General features: G+C 38.6%; 1 protein-coding gene across 2 annotated transcripts in view; it reads right to left on the bottom strand.

The window, feature by feature from the left end:
* CSMD2 (CUB and Sushi multiple domains 2) overlaps positions 1-24,155 on the bottom strand; it is a 1,446,274-nt gene that overhangs the window by 823,285 nt on the left and 598,834 nt on the right. For both annotated transcript variants that reach the window (XM_082247591.1, XM_082247592.1), the window contains exon 5: positions 20,858-21,065. In XM_082247591.1, coding sequence (XP_082103717.1) covers positions 20,858-21,065 — 208 coding nt within the window. The remainder of the gene's footprint in view (positions 1-20,857; positions 21,066-24,155) is intronic.

Here is a 24,155-nt window from a genome sequence, read left to right as displayed (position 1 = left end):
CAGCATTACTCGATTATGTACAGTTGTTTGTAGAAGTAGTATTATAATTTGATGTTGCTGAAATACTGAAACATAATCAGTATTCAAAGAATTCTGCTGTGTAAATCCAGTCTTACTCCAATATACTGTACATGCTACAAAATACCGGTTTAATAGCTGTAGTAGTTATAGTCGTTACTAAATTATAACTTTTAACTTCTAAATCATCTTTGTAGAAGCAAGGCTGTTATTAGTTTGTGTTAGGTTGAGGGATATAATAAGAAAAGGCCTTGTTTTTGCAGCTTATAATAACTGTTAATTATCCTTTCAAATTTCCATTAGCCTTGAGCATGAAACTGCCTTCATTAGTAAACATAAATCCTACAATAAAAAATCACAAGGTATGCTTTGCAGAAGCTCTGCTTAGAAATCTGCAACAATCAAAATGATCTAAAACCACTATAATGATACAGTGCAAAGAAATATATGCCACTTAAAACTTTTGATATTTAAGCTGGTTTTCTTAAATCCCTCCAACGGCAAGAGCTTGCTCAAAGAAAGCACATAATTAGACAAAAGAAATTAATTAGAAACAAGAACAGCAGTAAACGTGGGAGCACCTGATACAGTTGCCTTTTTGGATCGCTGTGCTAGCTACAGGACTGGAACAGAAACACTTGCCTCTTCAAATATGTAAAATATCTTCAAATATGTTCACTATAAGCTTTATATAATCATCTATCTATTCCCACAAAAAAAACTATCAGGAAATGAAAACGCTTAAATATAGATTCTCTGTTTATCAGGTATGAATGACTCATAAGCTTGAAATTATCGACTGATTTATTCAAACGCTCAGAAAGATAAACAATGAGAAAAAAATGTATTGCGAGAGAAAGGAAAGATGCCATCTGTTTTGTTAAATCACAAAAGTTTTGTTTTATGTGAAATGTCATCCATTTTTCTGGATTAACAATAAATGTATTATTTTGGATTCAGGGATTTTGACAATGTTGTAAATTTGTACTTGTTTGTTTTAACAAAAGATAACGGAAAACAACAGTAGCTCAAATAATGTAGAAAAAGAAAATTTAGAGAGAATCACAATGGAGGAAGAATGACATGGATCAGGCTAGAATTTTAAAGGTTATGAAGTAATGATAGGAAATACCCAAAGGGGCATAATCATTAAGAAGTAAATGGGATATTCACCAAATATTCACTACAGGTTATCCTTAAATTTTAAATGACAGGAAATCCACCTGTGACAGTTTGTTGACTTTCACATTGTTTTCTATATGACCCATAGGGTATATAAAACCCAAATTTAAAAATAAGATAAATATAGCTCTATAAAGGTGTTGAAAATTCACTTTACAAATAATACCCCATCACATGCAAGGAAAATTAACATACAGTATTAACATACATGAGTGAATGATGGAAATCAAGAAAGCTTCCTCTCGTTCACTAAGGTAAGGGTAAATTCCCTTGAAGCAAACAGCCCATTCGCCTCCAGTAAATCAAACCAACTGGGGTTGATTTACTAAAACTGGAGAGTGCTAAATCTGGTGCTGCTGTGCATGGTAGCCAATCAGCTTCTAACTTCAGCTTGCTCAGTTAAACTTTGACAAAAAAACTTGAAGCTGATTGGTTTCTATGCACCAGATTTTGCACTCTCTAGTTTTAATAAATCAAGCCCACTGTGTCACAATGCATAAATGGCTTCCTAACCTCACATAGTCCTTCTGCCCACATTTAGATTGGTGATTTTATATCTGATCTATTGGACAATCGGCCTGTTTGTAGCAGATTTCATGAGTTTTTTGGGTCTGGTTTATTTACATGCTATCATATTCTTGTAACATTTTGGTGTATATATTTTTGTATTTTCTAAATCACACCTTTGATGTTAAATATTTACACTTACTAGATCCTTTTTCAACATGTTTTTATTCTGTAATTGTTTGAGCATTCGTGTCTTTTTGTTATGTTCATGTGTAGCAATGATTTTTATGCACAGAATTTTTTATTAGTGTTATTATTGTGGCCTCTTTGCTCATGTGATGGTGATTTGGCACTGATCTGCTTGGGGTGTGGTATCGATCAGTACACACCTGAAATAGACCTTTGCTTTGTATGTGTGGTGAACAAGCACGACTTTACGTGTGAAACGCGTCTACCTTTTTGTATCCTGTATTGACTGTCCGTTGGTTTAATAAAGAAGCATCATTATATCTGTTGGAGTGCAGCCATTTTCGTTGCTTTCTTCTGCCCACATACACATAGATGGCTTTATCACCTTATGCAATATGCTCTCAATCCCAATAGTAAACTGATATGTCGACACAAAGTGTGCCGACAGGTCAGCTTGATTCAACACCCACTCTATTTGCAACATCCCTGTTTGTTTGACAGCGGGGAATGGAGAGACTATCGGATATCAGAGATGTTCACATGTAGCCAAGGTGCACCACTGTCAGGACTGTATAATGCATGATACAGTGAAGAAGACGTACACAGATCTGGAATAAACTGATGGAAAAGAGAAGTTAACATCATAACTTTAAGAAACTGGGGCACAGAAAAATTCAAACATCTCTTTTGAAATTAGGTTTTCCAACTTTAGGATTTAGTTACACTTTAAAAGCTGCTAATCTAGGCCTAGATGAACAGGTAGATGAGAGGTGGATTTTTTTTTTGGTAGGTAGCGGCTGTAAAGCCATGGATACTAGTGGTAATTTTAGTTCTCTCTGGGTCTGATTGCTTATGCAACTGTTACCTTCTTAAAACAATCCCAGTTTATATAAAAAGTGATAAGTGGCCTTTATGACTATGTAATCAGGTTTGGGGCCTTTAATACACATAGAAATCTATCCCAAGAATACATTTTTGACTGAAGAATCTTGAGTAAAATACATGAACTCAGAGGTAATTCTGTTTGAGTGTGGACAGGAGACGGCCACATTAATGTTTATGTGAAGCAAAAAAAAAAAAAAGGAAAGCATGCTATTGCATTAAAAAACTTTTGGAATGGCCTAACATCTTGTATTTAACCACCCCCCCAAAAAAAAAATGTATATCTCATATTTGTAGTATTATTCTGAGGTCACATGATTGCCCAGCCTTTCCAACCATCCCTCTTCTTGAGGGTGCATGTTTAAATTGCCTGAGGGCAGGCAGGGGAATGATAAAGCAGGACTGGCTGGAAGTAATGTCAATAATGATGACTATGAGACTAAAGCCCAGTACACGCTAACAGTTTTTTTCATTCAACCCAGCAGGCTGAAGAAAAATATCTGAGGAGTTTGCTGCACTAACTGTGTGATGTTAGTACAGTAAAATATGTAAAAAAACATGGCAAGTGTTTATAATACATAGTGCTTTAGCAAACTAAATGTATTGCACTTCAAAATTAGATCTACATTAAAGCTGAACTTGATGGGAAAAAGCCTGTGGGATCAGGAAATTAGGTAAGCAATTCTCTGCATTAAACCATCCCAGACTGACTGGAATGATGCTTTAAGAGGGTGACTTGCTGACTCAATTGAGGAAAAGTCAGTACCTGGCCCTGGCAGACAGGGTTCTAGCACCCAGGAGACCTCGGTAACCTAAGAAGTCAGAGTTAGCACTTGTAGCACCATCCTAGTATTGGTGCCAGGATGTGTATAGTTAAGTTAGTGTAATTTGCTCCTTCGCCTAACCGGGGAGATAGAGACACATTTATTTTCTAGAATTCTGCTGAATTCTAGAACATAACTAGTGAATGCTGAATTTACTAGTCAGAACTACTCATGATGTTCTGATGCTGTTAAGTTTGCCTGGGCTCCTCCTGCCTTCTGTAAACTACTAGCGCTTTCCATAACATAGGTGGGAGCTAGGCAAATGGGCAGCATGAATATGTATGCAGCTCTGGCCAATTAAAGGGGAGGGTGCCCCTGAGAATGCTGGATGCTGGTATATATATTCTGGGAACATACGAGCTTGAGGTCCTTCCCCTAGTAGATTGCACCAGCTAGATGAGAAATTGCTGTCTTCCCTGACACCTGCTGCCAAGAGGCCTCAGGTGGGTGACATGAGGTCCTGAAACTGTAACTGAAGAGTGACCCTGCTTTTCCTAAAACTGACTGAGGGGGGAATTCATTGAGGATTCATCTGGTTTCACTGAGTTCTCTGTGGAATCATGTGACCTTTGTAGTTGCTCTACAAAGGCCTGTGAGTGCAGATATCTCTGGGATCTCAGGGACTAGTGCTTTTAACCCACCTCTGTTGTTCTCTAGTCAGCTAAATGGCCCAGCCAAAGAAATCACTGACTCTGAAGATCTTTGTCTACCTGCCACTTTACTTCAACACTGTCAAATCAGGAGACGTCTGCTAACAAAGAAACTTCACCTAAGGCTCCATCTTAGATCAGGTAAAGTCCTCGAGTTGTGAATAGTTTTATTTCAAAGTATCCTACTGCAATCCCCTTACCCTATTCAAGTTATTCTAACAAAAAAAAATAATAACCTACTAAACAAACAACCCTAGACTGGTCTTTCACTCCAATGAACTGAAGTATGTGTGTTTATCTGGAAATACCTTGTGCCTGGCTTCCAGCACAGAAGTGGGGAATACCTGGGCAATATTCTAGCAGCTCTTATGGGGTAGTGCTACACAGTTGCAACAGAAAAGGGCATACTCAACTGTTCCCCCAGCAGTAAAAAGGTCAAGCTGCGAGAGAACCAGCTTCCTTTTAAGTGGGATGAGTGCTCATGATAGAGTCAGTAGTCGGTGTGTGGCATGGGTGAAGTAACCCTGCAGCTCATATGTCAAATGAGAAATGGCCTCAACCTGGGCTGCAAGTTAACGCCTGGATAGAGAATTTTTACAAAACCTGCTCTTGTTCATTCTACCTGTGCATTATACTGGCCATGCATGTAACAAAAAACAGTTGATTATAAAAATCCTCATACTAAACAATCCTTGAATCGTGGAAATGATTGTTCTGCTTGTCATATAACAAGATGAATCAGGACAAATTCAGTTTGATATTCTATGAGGGTCTTTTGGCCATTTTTAATAAAACTACTTATCCCACTGCACAGTTCAAAGAATTTCTGAAAGATATCTTAGTAAAATGAACATATTGTGTTTATGACCAGCATAAGGTTCCTCTTACCAGCTCATCTCAATCCAATGTCTTGCCAAAAATTAAATTTTTTTTTTTTGAGTTGCATACAGAGTTTTGTGTTTTTATATTTCCCCAAATAAAGCTGCCAGCTTTATCCATTAGTATTTTCCTGTGAAAAAAGTACATTCCCCCCCACACCTATTTATAACAAAGAACTCAAAACAGAAAATCATCTACTTATGTGTTCCTGCAGCCTACACTGTGCTGGGATGGATTCCCCTTTTCTGGAAGCTAGGTGGCTGTGAACTAATACACCCACGCCACTTTCTGCCATAGGGCACGATTACAAGTCTGCCTTTTTGACAAAACTGTTTTTTTTTAATGCCCATCAGTTTTGTTTCACACTAAAAATAACTGGCAAGTCATAAAACCACTTTATTGAAGAAGTGCTACAAATAAAACTATACTATACTACCATACAACGGCTAATGCTGCAACTAAAAATCCTAGTGTCGGCATTCCAAATTTGTCATGAAAGGGTACCTAGTTATTTATTTTTTCATATACATTGAAAGTAGCCAGCTTAATGTAAACAAACATGCTATCAATGAGTGTTCATTTGAAATGTATTGTTCTGTGTTTGCTTTGTAATTACATTTGCACAGGGGGTCAGTTAGAAGTGTTTATTAGGTATATACACTTCAGCTTTTGGATGAATGGTTTTGTTAATAATCTGACCATATGTAAACAAACGTCAGCTTGAAATTTGTCGTTCTGCAGCAATAGCACTTTATAAAAATAGACAAAGCCAGTGTCATTCACATCGTCGAACAATGTAGGTCCACATCAGTAATAATGACCCTCCACCTGACAATGTTGACCCCCCCCCCCCCGACACAACGATCCACCGCCAAACAATGTCTACCCACTGCTACCCCAGAAATAAAAGTGTGACTTTTTGTAAACAAACGAGCTGGAGATGCAGAATGATGTCATTGATCATATATTATCATGACCATATTTGTTCAGTGATATAATCCAGGATCCCTGGCTTGTTTGTTTACAAGTACACTGCTCAAAAAAAAAAAAAAAAAAATTAAAGGAACACTTTTAATCAGCGTATAATATCAAGTCCATTAAACTCCTGTGATATTTATCTGGTCAGTTAAGTAGCAGAGGGGGTTGTTAATCAGTTTCATATGCTTTGAAATTAACAACAGGCGCACTAGATGGGCAACAATGACACAACCTCCAAAACAGGAATGGTTTTACAGGTGGGGGCCACTGACATGTTTTTTCCCTACTCATCTTTTCTGTTTTTCACTAGTTTTGCATTTGGCTAGGGTCAGTGTCACTACTGGTAGCATGAGGCTATACCTGGACCCTATAGAGGTTGCACAGGCAGTCCAACTCCTCCAGGATGGCACATCAATACGTTCCATTGCCAGAAGGTTTGCTGTGTCTCCCAGCACAGTATCAAAAGCATGGAAGAGATTCCAGGAGACAGGCAGTTACTCTAGGAGAGCTGGGCAGGGCTGTAGAAGGTCCTTAACCCATCAGCAGGACCAGTATCTGCTCCTTTGTGCAAGGAGGAACAGGATGAGCACTGCCAGAGCCCTACAAAATGACCTACAGTCTCTGACCAAACAATCAGAAACCGACTTTATGAGGGTGGCCCGAGGTCCTCTAGTGGGCCCTGTGCTAACTACCCGGCACCTTGGAGCTCAATTGACATTTGCCATTGAACACCAGAATTGGCAGGTCCGCCACCGGCCCCTGTGCTTTTTACAGATAACAGCAGGTTCACCCTAAGCACATGTGACAGATGTAAAAGGGTCTGGAGAAGCCATGAAGAATATTCTGATGCCTATAATATCGTTCAGCATGACTTGTTTGGTGGTGGGTCAGTGATGGTCTAGGGAGGCATATCCATGGAGGGATGCACAGACCTCTACAAGCTAGACAATGGCACCCTGACTGCCATTAGGTATCGGGATGAAATCCTTGGACCCATTGTCAGACCCTATGCTGGTGTAGTGGGTCCTGGGTTCCTCCTTGTGCATGACAATGCCTGGCCTCATGTGGCAAGAGTATGCATCCAGTTCCTGGAGGATGTAGGAATTGGTACCATTGAATGGCCCCCAAGCTCGCCTGACCTAAATCCAATAGAACACCTTTGAGATGTTATGTTTTGGTCCATCCGACACAGCCAGGTTGCACCTCAGTCTGTTCATGAAATTTCAGGAAAATGGACTCGCCTGCGGAATAATTTTTTCACTTTGATTTTCAGGGCATCTTTGAATTCAGCCCACTGTAGGTTGATAATTTTAATTTCCTTCAAACAATGTGGCATCCTTCTGTTCCTAACACATTACCCAGTCCATATCAGTATAGATATCCAGCATGATATTTTTCTCCATTGAGATCTGATGTGTTTTCAAGTGTTCCTTTAATTCTTTTGAGCAGTGTAGAATACAATCATTTATCTATCTATCATTTAGCAGTGGTTGTTTTCCTGTCACTAAGGTGTGGATTTACTAAAACTAGTGCACTCCGAATCTAGTGAACCTGTTCATGGTAGCCAATCGGCTTTTAACTTCAGCTTGTTCAATTAAACTTTGGCAATAATAACCTGGGAGCTGATTTGTTTCTATGCAGAGTAGCAGCATATTTTGCACCATGCAGTTTTAGTTTATAAAGAAAAAAAAGCCCGAAAGTTAGAAAAAAAAAAAACAGTTTTTTGGGTTTTTTTTTAGTTTCTGTTACAAAACTTTGCAAATAAATATTTTTTCTTTATAAATTTAGGCCAAAATGCATTCAGCTACATTTCTTTGGAAAACATAAACCAACTCACTGTACATTATTTAGTCTGTGTGGACGTTATAGGATCCACAAACTATGGTATATATACAATATTTGAAGATTGATCAATTCTGATGTATTGACGGCCCATCAAATTTCTTGTGGCCCTAAAATGCCGGGACTGTACAAATACCCTCCAAAAGACATAAAATATGCTGAACAAAGCATATCCCTCTATAATGTGTACTTGTCTCAATTAGGATCACTAAGTGTCAATTCTGCCTGCTGCTATGTTCCTCTGCTATCTACATGAATCACTTCTGACAAGTTTTCCTGACACCAAGAGAAAAATGGTGACAGAGGAGGGACCTCTAGCTGATTGACAACCTCAGCTCAGCTTTGTTCCTGGGTGCTGTGTTAAGCAGGGTGTGTATCTTTTTTTCTCCAATCAGCTCTCAGAGCTCTTCTCTCTTAGCTCTGCAGAGTGTAATTTCAGCTCTCTGCCCCCTTTTTTCTGAACTCTCACATAGGCTTTAAAAAAACTGGACTTTGAATGGATGTAGAGAAGGGAAGACTGCAGATAGATAGGTAGAAAATATATAGGAGGATTTGTTTAATCTCAATGTATTACCTGAGGCCAGTCACTTCACTGAGCATTTGTAAGGGTTTACAACCACTTTAACAAGGAGATATATTCTTTCCACTGACACCAACGATGAGGCACTATTCCTCTCACTGACATCAAAGATGGGACACTATTCCTTCCACTGACAAGAATGGTGGGGATACTATTCCTTCCACTGACACCAACAATGGGTCTCCATTCCTCCCACTGATACTAATGATGGGGTACTATTCCTCCCACTGACACCAATGATGTGACAATATACCTTCTATTAACACCAATGAAGAGATACTATTCCTCCCACTGACACCAACAATGGGGCAGAATTCTTTTCAATGACACCAATGATGGAACACTATTTCTCTAATACCAAAAATAGGGCATTGTTCACTCCCACTGATGCCAGGACATTTTCTACTCCCATTGGTCACAGTCCGGCCCCCTCTAAAGTCTGAAGGAAAGTAAACTGGCCCATTGTTTAGAAAGGCGTGGAGAGTTTTTTAAAGTTGTCATTTTTCTGTCACTTTTTTTTTTAATTTTGGAATTAAACATTCGTTTTTTTTTTCATCACAAATTTGTAAATTTTAACAAGCTATTTCTTCTTCTTTTCCTAAGTGCGTGGGCACTTTTTTTACAGCCTAGATGAACAAATGGACCAAAAATCCAAAGAGCACCTTTGGACTTTCAAGGGGCATGAATTATGTGTCTAATTTTCTGACTACATATCATATTTCTTGAATTCATGAAGTGCCAGGACAGGAGAAACACCCACAAAACGAGCACATTTTGGACATAAAATACCCCAAGGTAATTTCTGAAAGGCATGATGAGTCTTCTGAAAGTGTACTTTTTCGCCACAAGTTTTTTTGGAAAATGCAGGGAAAAAGTTAAAATGTATTTTTTATACAATGTGATCACTGTGATTGATCACAGCAATCACAATAGTAAACAAAGAATTAATGAATGAAACCCTTTGCTTACTACTACTGCTGTGATCACTGTGATTGGTCACAGCAATTACATGGTGCAGGGCCAATGACCCAGATTTGTGATCAACTATGCCTGATGGATACAGCAATCACAGATCGTGCCACTGTGCACCGCTGAGTGCATACACAAGTGGCTAGATCGGGAAGATATACAGATACATCCTCTCCCAGATTGCAGCTTGTCCTGCTCAGCCTTTAATATATCGTGGCGGGGCAGGAAGCTGTTAAGTTTTAATAAAAGACCCTCTTACCATTAAACAGTATTTTTTTTAAATTGTTTTTTTCATTGGTACATGTTCCCCATGGGAGTACCCAGGTGCCCATAGCCTTTTTTTTTAACAAAAACTTGTAAATTTGCATTGAAAAAGGCCACAACAAAAAACAGGATTAGGCTCCTATCGACTTACTTCAATTGGGTTCAGCGCCATATTTGGCATTTGCGCATTTCCTACCAGGTTGGTAAATCGTCTATTAAACTGAAGTTTGCAATTCACTTGTTACTAGTGTTTATCAAATATTCAGCCCATGCTTGCCCTTTAACTAAGTGATATTGCCTTATTTCCTGATACTGATGACCACTTAAAGTGGAGTTCCGGCCTCGAAAACAACTTTCCACCATCTACTTCCTTTTTTTTCCAGAAAAAGAATTTGATAGTTTACATTCTTTTTTTTTTATTTACTTCGTTTTTAAAGAAAATATACTTACCTTCCTTCCTCTTCCTCCCTTTCCGGCCGTGGCCCGCGCTGTCTCTTCTTGCTTGCATTGACTCCTGGGAGATGAACGTCATGTCTCCCAGGAGTCAATGCGCCTTCACCTGCCCCCGCTCGTCACTTCCAGTGAAGGCACGTCATTCCCTGCTAAACAGCTTCTGGGATGACGCGCCTGCCCCGGAAGTGACAAGCAGGGCCGTTGCAGGGCATTCTGGGACTCCGACCCCACCGAAGAGGACACCGAAGAGGACGCCCCGGCTTCAGCTGCCCACACCTGGGATGGTAGCGCTGGACAAGACATTTTCAAGGTAAGTATTTGTTCTAAAAGGTAAGTGAAACAGGGGACAGTTCAGAGGCTATCGTTGCTGAAATGCACTAGCCCTGACTGTCCCGGGGGTATTTTTAGCTAAATAATGTTTTTCAGGGTGGAACTCCGCTTTAAATACAGATAGATGCTAAAGGGATATTTACATAGGTGTATATGAGTAAATACTAAACAACAAGCTAGTAAATGCAAAAGTTACTTTTAAAATACTTTAATGTATTAAAATTGTTAGTGAAAATATGTTTTCACTGAAAGTATACTGTAGCTTACTCATACCAACCTATGTAATTTACCTGAATATTCAAGCAATAATTAGGGGATAGTTTGGGAAATTTAAGGAAAGAGACCCAAAAAGCATAACTGACAATATAATACCTAAAATAAAATTTAAAAGAAGAGGAACATTACCTAGCTATAAATTAAATAGTTGCTCTATGTCTGTGGAGAAGAAGGACCATTATTAAAGGTTGCTGCATGACTCTTTTTGCACAAAGTGATTTGTTATTTGAATGAAGCATACATTTTAAATCAATATTCTGCTATCTGTGCAGTTTTCTCTAAAAAGGTTATATGTACAAGTATGAAAATAGTAAAGTAACTGCTCTGGCAAATAGCTGACAGCAGCTTCCATCAACTTATTTCTTTCTCATAGCGAAGATGCACATCACCTGTCCCTATCACACAATCTATTGCTGGGATTGACCTATTAGAATGACTTGACTTAGACATGTGGGAGACGGGGACCTATGTCTATAACTATGCAAAAAGCAACATTAGGAAAGACAAATATTACCTTAAAAATTACCAGTCTTGTGTATACAAAACAGTATATCTATTCATTAGTGACTATGATTGGTCAGAACATAAAGTACATGTGATTAAACTGATGTTGACAGAGTTCTTTGTTGAGTACCAAGAAGCTGATAGCTTTCAAGTCTATGGAAAGTTATCCCTCTTTGTAAAGGTAGTTATTGTTTTTTGTTATTTTGGCCTTTTAACTTATGTTAAAAAACTGCATTTAAATGCACACTTAAAAATTATTTCGGAGCTAAACATCATAGTTGCCAACCTTAAAAATTTACTTACTGGGGTTGAGCTTCTAAAGACAAATAGGAGGTTCTGTTTTGCAAAGGAATTTCCTTTTTCCAAGGTAATTTTCCCTTTAGCTTAGTAAATGTGATGAAAATTCACTTCGCAAAGAATACCCAATCATGTTCAAGGAAGATTTTAAAAAACGATATTTCTACTTGCACATGATTGGATGATTGAAATCAGCAGAGCTTCACCAAACAAAGGAAAAACATTCTTACAAAAATGATAATTCCTTCGCAGAGTGAACAACCTAGTTGCCTTTAGTAAATAACCCCCCTCTTGGCTCTCCTTTGCCCTGGTAAATATACCATAGAACATGTATTTTTTTTTTCATCTGTTCAATACCTTAGCCCTCCCAGTTCCTATCCTGGACTACAGAACAATTACTCTCTATGTTGTTGAGATAAGGAGAGGGAGGAGTGATTCATTGGTTCAGGGGAAAAGAGAGCTTGGCAGGGCTGACATAATTTTTTTTGTGGCTTCAGTCTACAATGTCCTTTGTGTTGTATGCATTTTTGGCAGATAAACAGGTATTTGTCTGTACTTGCCGTGTCTATAGTGGGATACAACATAGACAAATGTGAATGCATTACAGAGATGTAATGCATATGTTTGTACTGTGTATGTGTATATATATATATATATATATATAAATGTATATATATATATTTTTTTATATTGAAGGGCTCACCTTACAATATAAGGTGGCCTAAGTCTATAAAGCAAGCATATATAGTATCAACGTTATCTTCATAGCGCATAGAAATCCTCAAAACCGTGCTGCTCTATCACGCATTCCCTGTACATACCACACAAGAGAAACACAGGGTCCACCGACCTAGTGGACTATCTCACAACCAAAATATTTATTGAATAAAAAGTGGTAAGCATTATACTCAGAAATCCACTATAATAAAACACTCATTATAAACCTAGCATAGATATATCCAGAATTCTTCAACTAAAGTCGCAGAAATTGAAGGTCCAATAGCTTGGTTGACACATTTTGAGGATTGTCCTATTCCACAGAGCCATTAGAACTACTGCTAACACCCTTCCTAACCACTTGCTGACCAGCCGCTTTAGTTATACTGCGGCGGTTCGGCTCTGTTATGCGAGACATACATGTTTGTTGCTTCGTGTAGCAGTTAGTGTGGGCGCACGTGAGCCAATGATTGGCTAGAGGGGGATCCAATCAGCGGGTCCAGCAGCTGTGATGCCCGCCGGGCACGCGCGATTGCTCCCCGTGGAGACAGAAAGGCTGCCTGCCGATGTAAACACGGCCGTCTGCTGTTCTGTCAGTGATGAACACTCTGTGTTCAATCAGTGAGCCCATCCCCCACACAGTTAGAAAGTATCCCCTAGGCACACATTTAACCCTTTGATCGCCCCTGGTGTTAACCCCTTCCCTGCCAGTGCCATTAGTACAGTAACAGTGCATATTTTTATCACTAATTACTGTAGTAATGTCACTGGTCACATCAAAAGTGTCAAAAATATCAGTTAGGTGTCCGATTTGTTCGCCGCAACGTCACAGTCCCGCTAAAAGTTGCTGATCATCGCCATTACTAGTAAAAATAAATAAATAAATAAAAATGACATAAATCTTTCCTCTAGTTTGTAAACACAATAACTTTTGCGCGAACCAATCAATATATATTTATTGGGATTTTTTACCAAAAATATGTAGCAGAATACATATTGGCCTAAAATGTTGAAAAAATTCGATTTTTTAATTTTTTTTATACACACAGACACAGCAACATACCATTCTTGCCTTCTTCTCCTGTTCCTTTGCCAGGCTGCTTGTTGTCCGCCATTAAGACACTTTTCATACAGTCACCTCTCAGAAGTGATCAGGCTGGATACCTCAGTTTTCATTTAGTTATGCTGTTAATGTTGGCTCATACTAGCTACACCAATCCACCGAGACACGGGTCATGTGATGCGCTGCAGTGTGGAGCGCACCTCGGCCACGCCATCTGTCAGCGAGAGAATCCCTAGTGGCCAGAGGAGTGCATAACACTCAATACTCTATTAGACAACAAACTCAGCTGGGAGAAAGGCCTAACCTCACCGCCCATTGTACATTAGTGCTTGTCATGGGGAAGGGGATAAAGGAAGGTATTAAGTGCAAATGTCCGAAACAGGACTCAAATAGATCAATTATGGTATTCAATGCCATTGGGAAACAGATATACCAAAGGGGGAATACATTCCCTTGGATCTTCAATTTCTGCAACTTTAGTTGGCGAATTATGGCTGTATCTATGCTGAATTTGTGATGAACTTTTTAATATAGTGGATTTGTGAGTATAATACTTTCCACTTTTTATTCAATAAATATTTTGGTTGTGAGATAATGCACTAGGTCGGTGCGCCCTGTGTTCCTCTTGTGTGGTTTCAGTGTTCCAGACTCCCTGATCTTTGGGGGCAGCAAGACCATTCTTTTTAACATAAAACCAAGTTGGAAATTTAGCACACTCCTTGGGAGCACATGAAAATTTTCAAGCGCAGGAGATTTTATGTTTGTGACTATTCTCTGCATATGCAACTTCCTATAGACCACTGAGGGTGCAGACAGAGGCATGCTACTAATAATTATGGGTTGCTGTGAGGTCAATAATTGCCCGATAGATACTCTAACACGGGAGCATAATTTAAAGGAGATGTAAAATCACAGTATACACTTTCATTTTGTAACATCTGCATTATAATAACAATACAAATGCTGGTTATTTTTTAAAAATCCATTTTAAACTTACTTAAAAATATCCTTTTTATGTTGTAAATGCTGCCAATGTATGTATCATCTTTTACAACAACTTCCTGGATTCCCTGCATGTTTTACTTCTTCTCCTCTGCTCGATCCCTTGGTTTACTTTTATTCTCTAAGGACTGCATGCCCTATGGTACCATGCTGCCTGAAATCAGTGATGATGCAGTAGGTTCCCTGTACTTTAGAGTGACCAGACATCTTCATTTTCTGAGGACAGTCCCCAGTTTTAGGAGACCATCCCTATAAAAAAGGTGTCTCCTATTTCATCCCTATTAAATCCCTAGTAAAACACTGTCTCTGACCCATGGGTGGAAGGAAGGGAGGGGCAGGTCCCAGCTGTGTCCATGTTGCAGCCTGCACAGCTCTCTCTGGCAGGCCACCTTTAAGTTGAATTTGTGCCTGATTGGCTGCTCCTAGGCTCATGGCAGTGGGTGCAGGTTGAGCTGGGAACCGAGCATCATTTCCTTAGAGATTCACAAATGCTACCCCAGGTTTTGAGAAATTCTGATGGTCGTGTGACTGTCGTGGGACAGGCCATTAGCAAGATCTACACAATGGGGCAGATCTATGAGGGCCGACTGGGATCTACTAATAATCTCCAGTAAACCTGCAGAGTATGAGCCTTGCATAAGGCCATTCATTCCCCCTCTGCCTCTCTTTTGTACCCCAGTCCTCTCTTTGTCCCTATATTGTACATCAACCTCCCCCCATCCCCTCGGTTGTATCACACTCTCACTTCTGTCCCCCTACTGTACCCTCATTCCCTTCTGTCCCTCTATTATATCCCAATCCCTCCTCTGGCCTTCTCTTGTGGCCTGTCTCCTTCTCTGTCACTCACTCATGGCTTATGTGCCTACCTTCCCACCTGACCCATCCACCTCATCCCAGAGCTGTCTACCTACTTCCTCATGCCTGACCTATCCATCTATTTTCTCATACCTGATCTGTCTATGTACCTCCTCATACTTGACCTATCCACCTACCTCCTCATAATGGACCTATCCACCCATTTCCTCATACATGATATGTCCACACACCCTCTCATATCTGACCCATCCATTCATCCAAGGCCATCCACCTACCCATTTTAGTAGTTCACCTCTCATGGTGAGCCCCCAGGGGGCCACAACACATCATTACAACCCTATTGTCCCCTATATGACTGTGTATTATTAGGATTATATGCTTGTTGGAAAATGGTGGAATTATAGCTTGAGAGGCACTCTTTGCTTTTTTATACCTTTGACTTCTACACTATGTGCATATTATTTACTCTTGACCTCTGCAATCTGTGCATTACTTACTCTGAACACATGCACTCTGTGTGTTATGCACCCTTGGCCCAGAACAGAGTAGGCTCATATTTTATTTACCTACACCACTTTCAGCTCCATTTTATCGTTAACACAATTTGGCCACACTATTTGGTGTTGCATTCTATGTGTGTTGCTATTACCCCTGCCTCCTATTCCATCCCTAACCTACCCTTTTAAAGTGAGCTTGGCCAGTAAAATGTCCCCAGATTTAATCTTTAAAATCTGGTCACCTCACTGCATTGAGTTTGTCTCATGAAGTTCCTCCTCAGACAGCAGATCCTGTGAAATGTGTAAGTGAATAGGTGTGACTGCATTCAAGGAAGTGAATGTGTGGTATTCTTCAACAAAAAAATTCACAAACTTCAAGATCACCCAGGTTAATAGAAGTGGGTTAGAAATAATTAAGATTTATTGTGGAAAATATATGATTTTAATTTTTGACCATAGATATACTTTAAATTCCAAACATGCATAAATTGAAAAGCACCCAGTAACATGGCCTTTATATTTAAGACTGACACATTATGGTGCATTTTACCTTTTTCATACCTATGCTATTACACTGTACTTGCTCTCCAACTAAGAATAGAAACAGCCTTAGGGAAAAGTCCTATATATAGCTGGTTTGTATCAGTCTGTGTTCACATGGCTTGCTATCTAGCCATTACCCAATGAAAGATGCACATTTCCCAATGCAATAATTGTGGAATTTGACAAACTAGGCAAGTGTGTATCATTATGATTCACAGAATGGTACAATGACAAGGTCTGCCTAAGGCCGTATAATTATCATCTGCTCTGCCTCCTAAATATTGGCTTTATTTATGTGTTCCAGTCCTCTGGGAGAAACTAAACATAAATCTTAAAAGGAAGCACATTCTTTGTTAAGAATGAGTCAAAGAAACACAACCTTTCACTTTAAAGCTTTCTCTAGTTAGCAAAAATGAAAGTCTTACCAGGGGAGATAAGATAGTGTAGGTCTATGAGGCAGCTAGAATCAACAAGTTATTGCAGGATAAAGGTGCCTATTAAGTTCACATACCTTAAACAACTACCTAGGAGCACCAAAAATCAGGGAGCTTTAAACTGCAAAAATCTATTTCAGTTCTTGTACTTGTGCTTGACCCCTACAAAGTCCTTACTATTAGCCCATCACTACAGCAGACCGCATCACTGACCAGCATTGAGGAATAGGAGATAGGGGTGCTGCTGGGGCACACTATACTTCAGGAACCAGTTGTTGTTTGAATACAGGAGCATCCTCGGATTTGGAGCTCTTATAGAGTTTTACAGTATAAAGTAAAACTATAGGCAACATTTTTATTTTTTATTTTGGATAGAGTAAGTGAGGATTATGACCCCTCTTGGATTTTTGTGTCACATTGCAGAGATTTCCCTTCACTTCCTGTCCCATAGCCAAACAGGAAGTGAGAGGAAATCTCTGCAAATTAGGGAAATTCCTTGGGGACCCCAAAATCACCAGAACTAGTGTCCTCCTTGGAAGATTTCCAGGATAATGTAGATCCCTTCTTCAGGATAAAAATGAATAAATCCTGAATAAGGGATCCAAGCATTGTAAAATGCTTTAATCTTTAATAACTTAACAAATAAATCATATCACTTAAACTCAACACTTTCTGCATTTATGAATGGTTAAGAAATGAGAAAACGCATCCCTATTACTATGCAGTAATAAAAAAAAAACAGCAAAAAGTAGTCAGAATACATATATTTCAACAATTGAAACAATATATATAAGTTAATTGTCTTCTATAATCTTGAAACCTCCACTTGATGCAACATACTGGCTAAAGCCATGATGTACTGCTTCTTTGAATACGATTGTATTGATATTGAACAACCTAGAATGGTAATATACAGCTCAAATATACAGACATTGCAACACATTTTGACGCAACAAAAGTAAAAAAGTAAGCACCTTCGTGTACTAAAAGAAACATTCTAGAACACAGACATGTTGGAAAATCTCTGCACATCCCAGTAACAATCATGAAAAAAAAGGAACAAAACGTTCACTGCGTGTACCCCACATTTGCCAAATGGCAAGGTTGGAAAGAATTTCACAGGTGGTGTTAAAGTTTTTTGAAATTGGGTAAATGTCTTGTCTTTTATCACTCTTGGCAAGACATATGGAACTTGAAAATGTTATCTTACATGCTAAAAACGATGATGTTTCCCAAATGGTCATTTTGTAAAATTACTATCCAATACACAGTCTATTATTTATTATTTTGTCATTAAACACTATTATGTTATTATCGGTATGGCTATGGCTACTATATGTTAAAACAATGTAGTTCTACATTTATCAATTAAACTTTAGCATTGCTTTGATTTTAAATTTGTCATAAATACTTTTTTTTAAAATGACAATTGCCCCAGGCATATTTGCATATATTTCCTAGGGAGTGTTGCCAAAGGTTTTAGGTGTTAGGAGGAAGGGGACATTTTTAAGACTAGTTGGGTTTTAGGTGGAATTCATTCTACTAACTGTACCAACCCGAACACAACTGAACTGCTTTCACTCATCTGCATCTAAGACTTGCTGGATATGTGGTTCAATGCCAGGTGACATGTTTCATGTCTTTTTGTAATGCCCAGACTTGCAGACTTTCTGGACACAAGTTGACACAATTGTTCAGAAATTTGCTGAAAACCTTGTTTTCAGGAAATCCTCAAATTATCTACTCCACCAGAACACAATGGGGTTGATTAACTAAAGGCAAATACACGGTGCACATTGCAAAGTACAGTTGCACTCTACAAGTGCAGCTGCTCAAGATCTTAGTAAGTAAGGCAAAGCTTCACTTTGCAAAGTGAGCTATATCAGCTATATTAAATTTGGGTAATGCAGCACATTTCTGCATGCCAGCACTGTGGTGGTCCTCTTACCATCCTTTCAGCAATGGCTCAACAGCATTGAGGATATTAACGTATGTAGGACCCAACTAGCTCCTATAAGGGTATAAAATTAAAAATGCAAACAACTCCTCTCCAATTCAACTCTGTCTAACCCTTCCCAGGCACCCTCCACCTCCAGCAACACCGACAGCAACAGATTCTTTGACCCACTCCACTATCCCTATCGCCTCTTCCTCCCTCTGCCCTGACCTAACCTAACCTTTCGCCCAACACTACTCCCCAACCATTCCCTACCCTAAGGTGGGGACTCTGGCTACACCCCTTTGGCTTGACCCCCCATACTTCTACACCCCCATACAGATTAAAATTACTATCACCTTTTTCCTATCTAAAATCAAGGGTCCGGCACTATACCAATGGTTTTCCCTGTCCACATCCTACCATGTTATAGGTACATGTATGTGTTCCATCCAAACAGATGCAACAGTTTGCACATGTCTGCATATTTATGGAGTATCTCTGTACTATTTGGCTTTAATCTCAAGTGTAAGCTGTACTTCAGCTACTTATGGCCATTATACTTGATGTACAACATATTATTTCCTGATGCTATTAAAAAAAAAGAACACATATAGGCTCAGAAATTCTTCAAAACATGGATCACATTTCTACTTCAGACAATGTCTGCCTAACAACATACAGTTTAGTATGACAAAGAGAAACATAAGGGCACATTAGTACGTTTTGATCTATTTAGTGATCCCTATCAGCCTTCCACCTCACCCCACAAAATCCTTTAACTTTCTGGATCTTCCAAGTCTGATACTCTTACTAAAAACCTATCGACTTAAGAGACTATCGCCCTTTAGTATAACCCCACTACATTAAAGGAATTGTAAAGGCAGGAAGGTTTTTTTATCTTAAAATGCATTCTATGCATTACGATAAAAAGCCTTTCGTGTGTAGCAGCCACCCCCTAATACTTACCTGTGCCCCCTCTCTGTCCGGAGATGTCTATGAGTCCCTCAGCCATCAGGGACTCTCCCTCCTGATTGGCTAAGATACAGCCGCGTGCCATTGGCTCTCACGGCGGTCAATCAAAGTTAGTAAGCCAATCAGGAGAGAGAAGAGGCGGGGCCAAACAGAAGCTTTGTGTCTGAATGGACACAGGGAGCTGCAGCTCGGCTCAGGTGCCCCCATAGTAAGCTGCTTGCTGTGGACGCACTCGATAGGAGGGAGGGTCCAGGAGCAGGGATAAGGGACCTGAGAAGAGGAGGATCCGGGCTGCTCTGTGCAAAAAAAAAAGTGAGACTTTACACTTTAAGCTGTAATGCTACAATTACAATACTCAGGCTGTTGGTTGTTTTGTTACCATTTTCTTTTTTGTTTATTGTTACATGATAAATATCCATGGCTATATTATACTGTACATATGTACCTACAGGTACATTGATTTAAAAAATGAAGGGGAAAGACAGACCACTCCTTTAGGATGCATCACATTCCCCTGTATGCATCGGTTTTATGCAATATTGCTTTTTTCTTGTATCTGAAACACTGTATTCTCATTTTGATGTGATGTGTCATTATTTTGTATTGATTGCAGTTATGATATTTCTAAATGTCTTACATGGCATTCCCCAGATAATCAAAATTATATGGAAAAAAATGATGCTGCCTATAATTGCAAAATGAACCTTAGCATCTTTAATTATTTTGAAGTAGACACTAAAACACATACTTCTGTATGTTTTATGGGGCATTATGCTGCCTACAGTTGCAAATGGACCTTAGCATCATATTGTATATCCTTTTGTAGCAAACACTAAAACAAGGTGGTAATTCCTTTATTTTGAAAAAAAAAAACACACACATACTTAAACATAGAACTTTCATAGACCAAGCCCTAATGACTATTTTGTGAAAAACTCTTTCATAGGGTAATTGTTGTTTATTCCTTTTTGCACCATTATCTACTTATTCATTTCTCAAGCCCATTGTCTTAACAAAAATGTATACCTACTTGTAATCTCGTGATCTCCCAAATACTTCAAACAACTAAACAATGGGGGTTTCTATAGTAAGCAAGGATCTCTTCCTGTTAGTATAAAGGAGCCCCAACAAAATAGGGGTTTTATATTATCTTTGAAATCACCCAATATGCATTCGGCTGAACATTCTTTCACATTTTTCACAATGAATGTTTAAAGGAAAATAAAGTTTTCCATGCAAATCTCACTTACCAAAGAGAGGAGCCTTCTGTTCCTGTGACTTCCAGATAGTCATAAGCATCTTCTAATTGAAAATCTGTAAAGATCAAGGCAATTGTATCTCCAACCTCTGCTAGTATTGTCCATGTACAGTCAGCATTGTTATTATATTCCGATGGGAAATGAGGACTTGTGATGATCCCACTTTGGCCTCTTAAAGTTCCTCCACATGCATCATCCGCTAGACAAAGAGGACAAAATATGTTATAAAGCAGAGCCTATCTCTTGTTCAACATGACTCCAACTTACTCAAAGTGGATTTTTATAAGTTTAAAGCTTTTTGATTGATTTTGTGATTGAAAAAGTAATAAATACGAAGCTGACTATACACTATACAAGTTGATTTTACAATGTACCACAATGTAACAATGTAAAGTAACGGCCTGCACACTGGATACAATCTGAATAGATTGTTTAGATTTGTCCTCATATCACATAGTTTTGGTGTTTAAAGGAGATTGAACAAAGATTGTACAGTAATTTTAAATAACATAAGTGAAAAAAAATATGTCCATGTTCTAACACCAATGAAAACAAAATAGGCAAGACAAAGAACTAACAGAAAAAAATGAAATATGATACAGCAAATTAAAGAATCATATGTTTTAGCCAGTTTTTCAAATTCAAATTATATGGTAAGGTCTATAAGAAAACAGCATCAAATAGTAGAGCAACAAGAAACAATATGCACTGCAGCCAAATGTTATCAAAAAGAAAAAAGGTTTACTAATTTTGTAAATCATATAATATGGGCATAATAATTTCAGATGCACTGTATAGTGAGACAGAGGAAATTGGAGGCAATATGCTATAACATTTGCAGTTTGCCATAACCCACTATTTTCAGTTCTCTTTCGTCCTTGTTGCTAAAATTAGATTAGGGAAGGCGGAAAAAAAAATAAAGAACAAACAAACAAAAAAAATGGTTAGCAACAAATTATTTAAAAGAAAAAGATAACATGACTTCATAAAAAATAAAAAATAAATGAAAACAAATCTTAACCAAATCCCAGAAACTATTGAATAGGTCCACAGGATATGGTAAGTGGTCAAATTTTTTATCAATATGATGAAAATAAGAGCAAACTACCACTGTATAACATTATGGTGGAAATATTATGGTTCAAATATTAAGGTTTGGTGACTATGTTTACTTACTGTATACGATGTTTAAATAGTACAGTACATTTACTTATAGATTCTATAGACACTAAAAGAGGGACAAATAAGATGGAAAGAGTAGTGCCAGGTATGTTTATTATTAGCTTTTACTTTACAAATTGAACATTCCCTCAGTAAGGGAGGATCAAGCTTTGTGCTCATAACATCTGAAGATGGGGAAGTGCAAACGTTTTTCAATCTTAACACAAGTATTATGTGCAAGGCCATGTAAGGAAAAAAACAGTGGCTTCCAGGAAATTGTGGACCTGACATGGAGAGTGTTCATGATGAATATCCACAGTAGGACCTAAGACTTATGTAGGAATGCATTTGTATTACAAATTACACATTTACATGAAATATACTGCATTACTTAAACATTGTCATTGACTAAAGTGTTGCTTAATTGCATGTATCAAGATTAATATCAAGAATAACTATCTATGTCTAAGGGCCAACTCACACTATTGAGGTGAGGTAACACTACCTGGTTTAGTGTGCTGTAATGCCATTCATTTTGAATTGCACTCCAACACACTAAGTCCAAAGGCACATGTTCTTTTGCACTCCTATGTATTGCCATGACTTGCATTCCTGCAAAAAGGGTCAGGTGCAGTTTTGCATTGGCAGTCCATTCAAAATGAAAGAGCTGTGTTAGTATCCACAACAAATATTACAGGTGCCGCTCAAGGCTCTGCCAGGTCTTCTTGCATGACAAATGGCTAGGAATGCCAACATGGACATAGCTTGTCCCAGCTCAAAACATCCAGTAGGGAAAGGAAGTCCAAAAAGTCGCACATCACAGCAAAACTATGTGAGGAGGTGTATAACCTCCTTAGCCCGGGTTCCAACCAAGCCACACCTCGTTGGAGCCCGAGCTGGGGCTGTCATACACCTCTTCACAGGTTTTGCTGTGATGTGCAACATTTAGGACTTCCTTTTCCTACTAGCCATGTTAGTATAGCATGCGTTAACATGCACCACACTAATACAAACTTGCATTTGAATTAAATAAAGCATACATCACAAATTTAAAGTTGTTGTAAACCTCTGAAATGCAAAATGGACAAAACATACCTTTCAGAAATGTGTACTTGCTTTGATCCAAAGCACCCAGTGTCATTTCTGCCTGCTCAGTGATTTCTCTGCATGAGTCACTCCTGACAGTCTATGTTGACACCAGACTATCCCAGGAGACAGCCCCAACCCCATCTAGAACACAGCGGGTGATTGCCATCTTCAGCTGTGTATGTTTCCCTTTAAGACTGTATAACAGGGGGTGTATACATTTCTTTCAGGTCTCAGGTTATGCTCAGATATCTGATCTATGCTGTGCAGCATGTGACAGCAGATCCCCACCCACTGCCATTTGGAGCTCAGAAATGCTGTGTAAAATTTGTGCTTCAAGAAGCTGTAGAGAGTACAGAGAGCTGCAGATAAACAAGTATAGCCCATGTAAAAGGATTTGTTTAATCTCTGTGTATAACCTAAGCCTATACATTTACTGGGTATATGTAAGGGCTTACAACAACTTTAAAGCTTTTCTTCTGCTTTCAAACACATTCTTAAAATCTATATTTTATTCCTAGTTTATCAAAACAAATCTTTGCTTTTTTTTGTAATTACAGATTGATATAAATTGAGCAAATTAGCAATGTATAAGCTAGCAGACAATCTGCACAAAATAATACTGACTACAAGGAGCTATGCAGAGTATTTTAACTGCCACTGTGGGCTAAGTGCATACATTGGTCATAGACATGCCCCAGTTCAATACATTGAACTTTTCCAGATCATTTTAAATTAACTGCTTATATGACCCTGCTTAAGGTGCTAATAGACTGGGGAATGCAAATGAACAACACAGCTAAATTTATTTTAATTACTACCCGACACTGTTGAATAGCTGTTAACAGTACCTACAAGCTGAAATTAAGATTGCGACCTTTCACATGTAGCAAGTGTCTCTAACAGCTCACAAAATAAGGAAAGCCTATAATTTTTGGTATCTTTCGTTTATGCTGGGCTTTTCTGACTCAATCACGTAACAAATGGATTTGCAGTCAACTCTTAAGCCTTTCTAATGTATCCAAATATCTCTGTATATCAA

Source organism: Pelophylax lessonae, assembly GCF_965119305.1.
Source record: "Pelophylax lessonae genome assembly, chromosome: 2".
NCBI lineage: Eukaryota > Metazoa > Chordata > Amphibia > Anura > Ranidae > Pelophylax > Pelophylax lessonae.
Note: the sequence above shows the minus strand (reverse complement) of the source record. Positions and strands in the feature narration are given on the sequence as shown.